At 42.3% G+C, this 13,299-nt stretch overlaps 1 protein-coding gene across 1 annotated transcript in view; it reads right to left on the bottom strand.

The window, feature by feature from the left end:
• Window positions 1–5,481, bottom strand: part of OSBPL11 (oxysterol binding protein like 11) — a 76,841-nt gene extending 71,360 nt beyond the window's left edge. The window contains exon 1 of the mRNA XM_045540091.1: window positions 4,597–5,481. Within this exon, the coding sequence (XP_045396047.1) occupies window positions 4,597–4,796 (200 nt within the window). The 5' untranslated portion in view covers window positions 4,797–5,481. The remainder of the gene's footprint in view (window positions 1–4,596) is intronic.
• Window positions 5,482–13,299: the final 7,818 nt, after the last annotated feature.

The raw sequence follows: 13,299 nt of genomic DNA, 5'->3' as shown, positions 1-13,299 counted from the left end.
GAAAGAATGCAAGGGAAATATTTCACTGTACATACATACTCCTTTTACCTATTCAAAAGAAAAAAAAAAATCAACAAAATACTTTTAAAGTAATATCAGTTAATATTTTAAAATGTTAATATATATTTTAAAAAAGAGATCTCAAGCATTTAACAAGAAAAATATTAAGATCTAATGGGAAAACAAATAAAATATGTAAGCAAATAATTCAAGAAAAAAATACAGCCAATCATAAAGAAAAATAAACTCAAAATGAACCAGAGACCTAAATGTAAGCACTAAAATATAAAACTCTTTAGGGAAAAACATAGACATAAATCTTTTTCACCTTGGATCTGGCAAAGGTTTCTTAGATGAGACACAAAAGTATAAGCAACAGAAGAAAAAATTGATTGGACTTCATAAAAATTAAAAACTTTTGTGCTACAAAAGCATCAAGAAAGTGAAAAGACAACCCACAGTACTGGAGAAAATATTTGCAAATCATGTATTTGATAAAAGAATTATATCCAAAATATATAAAGAACTCTTACAACTCAATAATAAATAAAGATAAATAACCCAATTCAAAAATGAGCAAAGGGGCCAAGCGAGGTGGCTCATGCCTGTAATCCTAGCACTTTGGGAGGCTGAGGTGGGAGGACTACTTGAAGCCAGGAGATTGAGACCGGCAGGAACAAGAGGGAAACCTCGTCTCTACAAAAAATAGAAAAATTAGCCAGGTATAGTGATGCACACCTGTAGTCCCAGCTACTCAGGAGGCTAAGGCAGGAGGATCACTTCAGCCCAGGAGTTTAAGGTTGCAGTGAGCTATGATGATGCCACCGCACTCTAGCCCCAGCAACAGAGTAAGACCCTGTCTCAAAAAAAAAAAAAAAAAAAAAGTGAAGTATTTAATAAACATTTCTCCAAACAGATGATATATAAATGGCCAGTAAGCAATAAGTTCCCGAAAAGATTCTCAACATCAGTGGAATGCAAATCAAAAACCACAATGAGGCCGGGCGCAGTGGCTCATGTCTGTAATCCTAGCACTCTGGGAGGCCGAGGCGGGTAGATTGCTCGAGGTCAGGAGTTTGAGACCAGCCTGAGCGAGACCTCGTCTCTACTAAAAATAGAAAGAAATATACTGGCCAACTAAAAATATATATAGAAAAAAATTAGCCGGGCATGGTGGCGCAGGCCTGTAGTCCCAGCTACTAGGGAGGCTGAGGCAGGAGGATCGCTTAAGCCCAGGAGTTTGAGGTTGCTGTGAGCTAGGCTGACGCCACGGCACTCACTCTAGCCAGGGCAACAAAGTGACACTCTGTCTCAAAAAAAAAAAAACAAACAAAAACCACAATGAGGTAACACTTCACACCGAATATAGGACAGCTAAAACCAAAAAGATGGGCAATAACAAGTGATGGTGAGGATGTGGAGAAATTGCAACCCTTCAACATTGCTGGTGAGAATGTAAAATGTAGCCTCTACTTTGGAAAACTGTCCGACAGTTCCTCAAAAAGTTAAACATAAAGTTATTAATACTGTATCACCCAGCAATTCCATTTCTAAGTATATACCCAAAAGAAATGAAAATATATGTCCATACAAAAACTTGAATACAAATGTTCATAGCACCATTATTCATGATAGCCACAAAATGGAAACAACCCACATGTCCATTAACCGAGGAATGGATAAATAAAATGTGGTATATTCATATAATAGAATATTACTTGGCCATAAAAGGAACAAAGTAATGATATATACAATATTAATGAACTTTGAAAACATTATGTTAATTAAATTTCTAAGTCTGCAAAGCCAAAGGCAAGGTTCTGAATTACAAGGTTTTCACTAAATTTCAACCACTCTCTAAGACATAACCGGAAATCTCCATTTCAAGTAGTAAATTGCAGCAGAGATTAGAATTAAAGGTACTGATGGGATATCTAATAGAAATGTTCAGATGGGCATTTGGATATATGGCTCTGGAGTTCCAAAAAGAAGTTTCCTGACTTGAGAACCTATTAGCTCAGGCTATAGAAGAAAATGAGACAAAAGCACAGAGCCTGAGAAGATAGTGAAGTATCACATCAGCCTTTAAAGAAAAGAGCCAACCACTGAAACTGAGAACACTAGATGGAGTTAAGGGGAAACCAAGAGAAAGCAGTGTCTGTCAACACTGTAAGTTTTGGAAAAATTTATAAAAGAAAAGGAAAAATAAAAAAGAAAGCAATGTCAAAAAAAAGTTGACAGAATTAACAGCACATACTTATAGATAAATCAATTGGATTAAGAATCTATCAATATCCATTGTTTTTCACTCATATCCTTGGTGAGGACAGAGCCAACTGCCATGGGTTGGGCAATAATAAGAAGTAAGGAAATGGAGGCAGTGCGTGTAAACTGCTTTCAAGAAAAAAGGATTATGTTGGTTTTTGTCATTACTGTTGTTTTGTTTTTAAAGGTCTAGAGACCTTGGCTGGTATGGTGACTCACAATCCTGTAATCCCAGAGCTTTGGAAGGGCAAGATGAGAGGATTGCTTGAGGCCAGGAGTTCAAGACCAGCCTGGGCAATATACTGAGGCCCTATCTCTACAAAAAAAAATTTTTTTAATTAGCTGGGTGTGGTGTCACATGCCTGCAGGGAGGCTATAGCAGGAGTATTGCTCGATCCCAGAAGTTTGAGGCTGCAGTGAGCTGATAGTGCCACTGCACTCCAGCCGGGGCAACAGAATGAGACCTTGTCTCTAAAAAAGAAAAAAATCTAGAGACTTTGAGCCTCAAGAGAAGAAGCCAGGAAGAGGGAGATACACAGGACAATGGGGAAATTGGCCTGATCAATGTCCTAGAGGACAAAGGGATAAATTAGATAACTAGGTTGAAGGACAAGCCACATTAAAATCAAAATATATGTCAGGATGTAAATGAGGTAATGCCTTATTTATCTTCATCGTTGGGGAAGAGTTCTACATAACTGAATTTTCCAGACACTTGAGTTTTGTTGTTGTTGTTGTTTTAATTTTAGCTATTCCCTTTGAAATTGTTCACCACTGTAATCACACAGTTCTCTGCCTTTGTAAACAGTGTGCTTTCCTGGATTACTTAAAGTTATTGTGACTATGATTACTGCACTAGGAAGTAATATAGCTGAGTCTGCATGTTAATTTTTCAAATCTTCTTTGAATGCCCTGTTGTCAGCTGCCATTTCCTCTGTTATATTTCCCCTAATAACCTTTTTCATTTGTGCTTCCAATAGATTCCAGTTCGAAAATTATATAACCATTAAATAATACCCTAAATAAGGGATCACTGGGCTCTGAATGAAAGTATGGAAGTGCATGCTTTATGACAACTCTCCCCAGCGCGAAGAAGTCTGTTTTCACTTTTCAATTTGAGACTAGGTTTCAAAGAGCTGAGGATATTAGAAGACTGACTGCTGACTATCTGGAATTTTACTTCATCTTGCTTCTGTAAATTATATCAAAATATCCCTGCCAAGTAATTGATAATCTTATATAGTTAATCTCAAACTACAAAAAAAAACAAAAAAAGATCACACTGATTCCAAAAGTGAGCCTAGACATCTCACAGAAACTAAATATACTTTCCTGTCCTACATGAACACTAGCAATAAAAAGTTATAATCTTCTACACTTCGTTTCACATATATGAATATTATTCATGATAAATATATATCCTTCACAAAATCTTGGCTGAAATCCCTTCCAAATTTCATGTAAATTTCACAAGTACAAACAGTGCAAGGGCTAAAAATAAAAAGGACTACAGTTAGGCACAGAGTCCACTAAAACTTAAAAATTCATCCCTTTAGTTCCAATACCACAGGATGTCCTGATTTCACTCATTCTTAAGATTCTGGATAGTTATTACTTCCCCTATACTTTATATATCCAAAATCAAAAACAAAACTTCTGGACTGCCTCCAGGACTGCCTTCTTGTCCCTTAAGGTTTTCATTCATATTAATAGAAATTAACAAATGTAGACTTTCTAGTCAAGACAGAGAGCATTGCAGTAGCCTCATCAACTCAAACTGAAATATCTCCAGGCTCAGGTTTACAGTATCAGAGGCACTAGTATCTGTACCTTTACCCTGCTATTCAAATTACCTATTTACATCCCCCTTCCTAAGTCACAAACACCCTGAGGGTAAGAATCTTTCCTGATTCAATTTCTCTGATCTCTCCACGAGTAAGTGTTGAGCACCTCGTATTTGCTAGCTTCTGGAGAGAGCTGAGTTAAACACTTCGTGCCCTCATAGTCTATCAGAGAAGACAGGCTTGTAAACAAATTACGAAATTACAACACAGGCAAAAACAGAAGTGACTACAGAATTAAATCAGAGGAAGAACGAACTCTCCAACTGTAGAGGAAGTTCAGGGATACCTTTCTTGTATTCCCTAAAAGGCCCTCAATAAATACCTGTTGAATAAACGAATGAATTAAATCTTGGGTAAGGTCCCAGATGTACCAGTTGCTTCTGGAAGCCAGTGGCTAAACTTTACCTTTCAACAACTGCAGGAATGCAGACTGCAGAGACTCACCCCAGCCCAACCCCAGGATATCACCTTGGAGAAAATACCTTACCTGTACTGCCAGCCTTTTGCGCTGCCACCGCGGCTACTGCTGCTGCTGCTGCTGCTGATTCCACCCCTACAGCTGCTGTTACTGCTGTTCTTGTTGTTCGGGGTCACAGCTGTGGCCAGGCCCTCCAGCTTTCCTTCGCTTTCGGAGACTTTCATTGTTGACACTGGTTCACCCCCCTGCATCTTAACTCCAAAGTCCATTTGCCCTTCTTGGGCGGGAGAGAACAACTCTGCAGCTTTATAGGTGATTTTTTTTTTAAGATTTGATCTGAATGTGATCCCAGTTGCTAAATCAGACGGCGGCTGGAGTGGGAACCATCAAATGCTCCAAGAAAGGATACGCATTCCCACTGAAGTTAAACTTTTAAGAGAGCAAGGGTAGCGACAAGGACAGATATCCTTTAGATATGCATATCGCCTTCCTGGCAAAAGCAAGGAGGAAAAATCATCCGGTTAGAGGGCTTGGTGACATACTCAAAGGAGAAGCAGGAGCGTGGGGAGGTCGTAGATTCTCTAGCCAGGAGGGCTGGGCAAAGGACGGAGGACCACGGACAGGGAACCCGCGGCCTGACCTCGGGGCTGAGGTGCTGACCCGCCGCGTTCCCTCCTCTTTTCCTCCGGCTGGTGCTCAGGGGAAGGGTCCCGTCCAGCCCGCTCGGCGGTTCCCGCCGCAGCCCCCGAGACAGAGCCAGGGCCGGCGCGCGCAACCCGGGAGAAGGACCGGGGAAGGAGGCCGCCGGGGGCGGGACGCCGGCTCCCAGGGCCGCCTCTCCTTGGGCCAGAGGCGAGCCGCTCGGGGCGACTTCCTCCAGCGCCCCCGGCCCGGGCCCTCGACTGGGTTCCCAGGAGCTGACTCTCTTCCTGTCTCCAGACACAAGCGTGAATGCCAGGCCCGCGACCGCCGCCCCACCCACAGTTTACACAGCCGGTCACCCACCCCTTGTTCTCTCCCCACCTTCCCTTCCGGAGTAGCGTGAGCTCACTTCCCCCAGAGCCGAAGCGCCTGGCGCCATCTTGGATTAGGGCAGGAGGACCCTGAAGGGGGCGGAGCCTTCGAGGGTGGCGGTAACGAGCTGGTAACCCCGCGGCTCATGGGGAAAGAAAGGGAGAGGGAGGGCGCGGCAGGAGCTTGAGGAACGGGGACGGTGCAGGAGGGAGAGACAAAGGAGGGAGCTGCCGGAGATAGCGCCCTTGGGGTGTGTGACTTCCGGCAATTCCTAACCAGGTCCTCTCCTTCCATTTGAGGGCCTATTGCTTGCATTTTAGGAAGAAAGCTTAGAAAAATAAGAAACCATAAGAACAAAACACACCTCTTCGTTTTAGTCATTTTACCAAAAAAACCCATGACATTGGAGTAAGGCAAAGCATTGTTATAAATGAAAAAGAAGCTGTCGTGGAAATTAGCTCTTAAAATCGGAGCTAGGTACTCTTCCTAACCCCAGACAAACTTTCACCCTTCTTTAGACCTTGTGTTTTTGCATTTGTAAAATAAGTGTGGTTGTCTAGGAGATTTCTCAAGTCTCTTCTAATTGTAAATTCTGCTTTCTAACAACATGACATGTGAATTGAATGTATACTGTATGCAAAACATTAGGACATGACAAGGAAGTATTACTCAAAGCTGAAAAAGTAAACAAAGTAGTGAAATAAATACAGACATACATATAATTAAGGCTATGAAGAAAATAAAAGAGGATAACATAGAAAATAAATGGGATGTGTGGAGAACCTACTTTAGGAGAACAACCTAGAAGAGTCATCTATGAAGAGATGACATTTAAAGTGAGACATGAAGAAAAATGAAGGAGTTAAGGAAAAGCAATTTTTATTTATTCTAGTGTCTGGGTTCAGAAATCAATTCCCCAAAGTATGGTGCTTTGGCATGCTGAGTACTTTGAACTAAAGGATGTTGGACCACCTCAGAAGCAGCCTCAGAACCTCCTGTCTCTCACCCTTCATTCTCCCCTGAATCGAGCCATAGAAACCTGAATTCTTCTTCCTCAAGGTGGGTCATAGAAACCCTTTTTGCGCAATGCCAGGTATAAAAACTAGAATTATTACTCTAACTTTCCCCCGCCTTTCCATCTAGGAGCTGGCTATAAAGAAATTCTCTGACCTACTCTTGTCCAACAGGAGGTCATGAGACCCGCATTCCAGAGGGGCCTCAGACTGGGAGGAAAGAATGCTTCAAGAGTCAAAGAAGAATGAACAGACAGGCCCTCCTGGTATCCCCACCTCAGCCTACTAGCATTAGATTTCCCTTTGTTGGCTGGGTGAGGTGGCTCATGCCTGTAATTCTAGCACTCCAGGAGGCCAAGGCCGGAGGATAGCTTGAGCTCAGGAGTCAGAGACCAGCCTGAGCAAGAGTGAGACCCTATGTCTACTAAAAATAGAAAAATTAGCCAGGCATGGTGTCGCACACCTGTAGTCCCGGCTACTCAGAGGCTGAGGCAGGAGGATCACTTGAGCCCAGGAGTTTGAAGTTTCTGTGAACTAGGCTGACACCACGGCACTCAACTCAGGGCAATGGAGTGAGACTCTGTCTCAAAAGAAAAAAAAAGGAACAAAGAGCCTTGGCCTCCCAAAGTACTGGTATGACAGACGTGACGTACCACACCCAGCCTAAAAGCATTATTCTATATGAAAGACACAAGACACAAAAAAGTCATGTATTGTATGCTTCTATTTATATGAAATGCCCAGAATATGCAAATCCATAGAGACAGAAAGTAAATTAGTGGTTGCTAGGGGCCAGGAGAAAGGGGGAATGGATAATGACTGCTAATGTGTATGAGGTTTTAGGGGGGAGGGGATAATGAAAAAAAATTTTTAAAGCAACACATTCCAAACCTCATGAAAATGTTTTAAAATTAGATAATGGTGATGTCATACAATCTTATAAATATACCAAAATCCACTTAATTGTACACTTTAAATGGGTGAATTTATGGTAGGTGAATTATATTGTAATAAAGCTATTTTTTAAAAACAAGTTGTCTAGCTGTCACATAGAGAATTGATTTTAGTGGGAGAAAAAGAGGAAGCAGGGAGACTAGTTAGGAGGCTATTATAGGAAATGAGGTCAGAAATGATAGTGGCTTGGACTAGAGGGATGGCAGTGGGGACAGAGAGAAGTAAATGGATCCAAGCTGTGCCTGGGGTGAGGCTACACTACTGCAAATGGACTGGATTTGCAATCATGCAGTAATGTTCTTACGGGCCTCTCCACTGCCAGTCTGTGCTACGCATGTCACAGATCACAACTCTGACTGTGCCCCTGTGAAACTCAGAATTGTCCAAAGACTTTCATTATTTATGGAATAAATCCAAACTCCTCTGTCCAAGAAAAAATGGTATGGAGGCTTCTGTAATAGCTAACCGTGATATGTAGAGGCTACAGGATTTAGAGTTAGCCTTTTACTGTCCAATGCTGAGTTAGATGAAGATCTGTGTATATAAAATCAATGAGGTCAGCCAGCTATAGAATAACTCACCCTAATCCATGATCATCCATACTCCAATCAAGGGAAAGAAGACTGTGAGTGTGTTTTCACTGGAATGATGGCAAGCCTGACGGAGAAACATTCCAACCCAAGAATGAGGGACAACATGGAGTCCTCAGCTCTAGAGGCTCAGAAACCATGTTGTTATCACTCCAGTGGTAATAAGGCTTGGGGAATGGCTCACACTAACTAAACTCACAACAGACTGATGGAGCAACTGGAAAGACAAGTGTCAATTAACAATGAAAAATACAGTCCAGGCTCACAACTGTAATCCCAGCACTTTGGGAGGCCAAAGTGGGAGGTTGGCTTGAGGCCAGAAGGTCAAGACCAGCCTTGACAACATAGTGAGACCCTGTCTCTAAAAAAAAAAAATTATCTGGATATGGTGGGCCTATGTAGTCCCAACTACTCGGGAGGGTGAGATGGGAGGATTGCTTGAGCCTGGAGTTTAAGGCTACAGTGAGCTATAATCATGCCACTGCATTCCAGCCTGGGTGATAGATGGAGACTCTGTTCCCTGTCCCCCAAAACATAAATACACTCTGAATACTCAACTTTGAGTGTCAGCACATTCTGTGTAAGAAACTCAAGAAGATAAACTAAATTATTACCAGAAGTTTATATGATGCTGGAATCAGAGCCAAGAGAGTTTGTTGGATGGATGTTTTGTTTTGTTTTTTAAAGCAAAAACTTTTCCGAAGCTATTTTGCTTGGACTAAAATAATAATATAAAGCCAAAACATTTTTGTTGTTGTACAATAGAGTCTGAGTCTGACTTGAATTAGAAAGATAAAGGCTGGGCGCGGTGGCTCACGCCTGTAATCCTAGCACTCTGGGAGGCCAAGGCGGGTGGATCGCTCGAGGTCAGGATTTCGAGACCAGCCTGAGCAACAGCGAGACCCCGTCTCTACTAAAATAGAAAGAAATTATATGGCCAACTAGAACTCTATATAGAAAAAATTAGCCGGGCATAGTGGCGCATGACTGTAGTCCCAGCTACTCGGGAGGCTGAGGCAGTAGGATCGCTTAAGCCGAGGAGTCTGAGGTTGCTGTGAGCTAGGCTGACGCCATGGTACTCATTCTAGCCTGGGCAACAAAGCGAGACTCTGTCTCAAAAAAAAAATAAAATAAAAATAAATAAATAAATAAAATAAAATAAAAATAGAAAGATAAAGAAATGTACATTTCTGAAAGCCTTCAAAGAAAGACATGCCCCTCATCTTTGTGGAGAGTTTCGGGTGCCTTCCCTTGCAGTCCAGCTGGGCGACAGATTAGTGTATCCTTCCCTATGGAGAGAAGCTGTGTAGCATCATGGTCAAGATCATGGGTTCTAGTGTCAGACTGACATGCAGATTCCTCTCCATGTAACCAAGTTACCTAACCTCTTTGTGCCTATGTTTCCTCACCTATAAAATGGGAGTAATTATGTTCCCCCCCAAATTCATATGATGAAGCCCTAACCTCCAGTGTGATGGTATATGGAGATGGGATCTTTGGAAATAATTAGGCTTAGATGAAGACCTGATGATTGGATTAGTGTCCTTATAAGAAGAGATACAAAAGAGCTAGCATGCAGTCCCCTACCCCCTCTCTCTGTCATGTGAGGACACATTAAGAAAGTGGTTATCTGCAACCTAGGAAGAGAGGCCTCACCAGAAATTGACTATGCTGACATCTTGATCTTGGACTTCTAGCCGCCAGATTGTGAGAAAACAAACTGCTGTTATTTAAGCCACCTAGTCTATGGTATTTTGTTATAGCAGCCAGAGCTAGCTAACTAAGACAATCTCCCTCTTTGAGTGGTTGTTAGCATTAAATGAAATGAGTCATGTCATTTAAAGCACTTAGTCTCATGTCTGACACATAACATGGTAAGTGCTTAGCAACTGTTAGCCATTGTTATTAGAAGGGTAGGGTTTAGGATGGGCCTGGTGGCTCATGCCTGTAATCCTAGCACTCAGGGAGGCTGACGCAGGATGAGGCCAGGAGTTCAAGACCAGCCTGAGCAAGAGCAAAACCCCATCTCTACAAAAATAGAAAAATTAGCTAGGCATTCTGGTGCATGCCTGTAGTCCCAGCTACTCAGGAGGCTGAGGCAGGAGAATCGCTTGAGTCCAGGACTTTGAGGCTGTAGTGAGCTATGAGGAAGCCACTCTAGCCTGGGCAACAGAGTGAAACTCTGTCTCAAAAAAGAAGAAGAAGAAGGCAGGGTTTACCTGCCAAATAAAATGAATGTGTTTGATGAGGGCACCCTTCTGCAGGTCAGCTCTGAAGACCTGCCGTATTTCTGAAGACATTCAGCGTATTTCTGTGGGAGAATTCCAGCTTTGTCAGCCAAATGAAATGGAGTATTCCAGCAGTATCCTGATGAAAAGAGACCTGTCAGGGTAACCATGTGAATGTAGAGTCCTAGGAACGTTACCTGGAACCACAGGCTTGTGGGTGTCAGTCAGTACAGGTGCCTCGGGCCATCTCTTCTTCAACGTCATCTCCTCCTGGAGGCCTTCCCTGACCGCTATATACAGAGCAGCAGTCCCTCCTCTCTCTCTCTCTCTCTCTCTTTCTCTCTCTCTCTCTCTCTCTCTCCCTTTATCCTGCTTTAGTTTTCTTCATAGCACCTGACATTAGAAGCTTTGCTGTGCACTGTCTCCTTACTAGAATGTAAGCTCCGTAAGGAAAGAGTTGATTCTTTTTTTCCACTCCGGTATCCTCAATATTTGAACATTGCTTGATACATTTGTTAAATGAGTGAATGGATTTACTACAGTGGTTAAGAACATGAACTTTACATTCAGACTTTAAAATCCTGACTCTGCCACTTAGTGTGTGGGCAAGTTACTTACCTGGGTGAGCCTCAGTTTTCTCATCTGTAAGATGGAAATAGGATGAAAATAACAAAACTTGTAGACAGTGTTGAGCACAGTGTCTAGCGTCTAAGAAGCACTGAACAAATGGTGGCTATTTTTATTTTCTCTTTCTAACCCTGATGTGCAGGGAAGGGTGATTTGTTTCCCTGAAGGACAGGAGATCTGCTTTCTCTCTGAGACTGCAGCTGCAGGAGCTGGAATGAGGAAGAGGACAGACCACAGAGAAACTGGGGACAGGGGTGTGGGGAATAGTACTGATCTATGAGAGGGCAACAAAGGAAGGAATGTAACCAGAAAAAAAAAACATATATATATATATATTCCCACTGTCTATGAGAATAAGGCTGTGAACCCACAATTCTTAAAAAAAAAAGGGAGGGGAGGAAAATTTCTGAGAAGATGAAATGTTCACATTCTCAATAGATGTTATAACTTCGGTGAAACAATTTCAATTAATCCGGAGTCCCTCCACCCCCACCGCTCACCCCTGCCTCCCGTTTAGGCAGAAATCCTGTAGCAATTTCCCACTTTAATGGGGTGATTCAGCTAAAGGGCTCCAAGAGAGCAGCATTTCGCTGGAAACACTCCCCTGCCAAGCTCAAAGCTTGTTGTGGGAGTAAAAAAATAGACACAGTTGGTGCTTTTATTTGAGAGGAGGAAAGAAGGATGGGGAAAGAATAAAAGGAGTAGATGTTTTGCTCAAATTTTGACAAAATGAAATGTTTTCCTCCCATTGTTTGCTTTTCCCAACACCTTTCTCCTGAATCACTAGTGAACTTAAAAATATTTCACTTAAGGCCGGGCACAGTAGTTCACGCCATAGTTGTAGCACTTTTGGAGGCCTAGGTGGGAGGATCACTTGAGACCAGGAGTTCGAGACCAGCCTGAGCAAGAGCAAGAGCTAGACCTGTCTCTACAAAAAATACAAAAATTAGTGAGGTGTGGTGGCGCATGCCTGTAGTCCCAGTTACATGGGAGGCTGAGGCAGGAGGATCGATTGAGCCCAGGAGTTTGAGGTTGCTGTGAGCTATGATGATGCCACTATGCTCCACACTTTAGCCCAGGCAACAGAGCTCTTAAAACTGCATTTCAGAATGAGAACACATACCAACTCAAGTGTGTGTGGCTACAAAAGATTAAATATAAAAAGAAAAAAAAAGAAAAAAACTATAAATAAATAAATAAATAACAAAATGAGAACACATGATCCTTCAATGTGATATGTTTATCTTGTTCATTTTGAGACTCATTTGGCTAGTGCAAGTAGTTACTTTGCTCACAGAAGTCCATCAACATGCACATTCAACTGGAGTCACATGACCTTTCCAGCATTAACTGCCAAATGCCAGGAGTTGCCATGGGAAAGGAGAGAAAGAAAAGGCAACGGATGCTTATTAGCATACAATCACAGGGGAATGAATTCTGGGGAGCACTCCTGTGGGTCAGCTTCCCAAATGGCATGTGAATGTATTGTTCCATGAAATGAGTCAGTTGACAGGAGAACATTGATTTACTTGAGAGGACATGTGCCAATAGCTCTTGAAAAAACTGCATCTCCTCCCAAGAAAAGCAAATACCGCAGTGGCACTTTTCAATATGTGTTCCACATAATACTGCGGACATTAAGAGGTGTTATTTGATTTAAAATTTTTCGTGATGTGATTAGTTACATTTGAAAAAACCACTGATGTGTGTGTGTGTGTGTATGTGTGTGTGTGTGTGTGTGTGTGTGTGTGTGTGTGTGTGTGTGACAGAATCTCACTGTGTTGCCCCAGCTGGAGTGCAGGGGCGTCATCATAGCTCACAGCAACATCAAACTCCTGGGCTCAAGCAATCGTCCTGCCTCAGTCTCCCAAGTAGTTGAGACTACAGTTGCGAACCACCATGCTCGGCTAATTTTTCTATTTTTTGTAGAGCTGGGGTCTTGCTCTTGCTCCGGCTGGTGAGATGGGGTCTGACTCTTACTCAGGCTGGTCTCGAAATAATTTTTTTTTAAGTTAGACTTGTTCCTTTATTGCAGAACCTCTTGGAGGGTTAAATATGCAAATGTGCATCCTGACTCTTCGTAAGGGGGATAGAAGGATGTGCCCCTGGCAGGGAAGGAGTTGCACCTTGAGAGGCTGGAAACAGTGAAAGGATCTTGGTGTTTCTCACATGTAATTCCAAATAACAATAACACCAACCTGTGAAAAATTAAAGGGAGCCCAACAAATTTCTGATTTCTCCCATGAGAGACTGTTTTGAAATGTCATATATCAAACTTAAGGTATTTGGGAGGACTGTACTCTACTGATGTGCTAAGCAGCTAATGTTAGGCTTTGATTCACGCTC

Source organism: Lemur catta, chromosome 1 (genome assembly GCF_020740605.2).
Source record: "Lemur catta isolate mLemCat1 chromosome 1, mLemCat1.pri, whole genome shotgun sequence".
NCBI classification, from domain to species: Eukaryota; Metazoa; Chordata; class Mammalia; order Primates; family Lemuridae; genus Lemur; species Lemur catta.
This window is presented reverse-complemented; position numbering and strand designations above follow the sequence as displayed.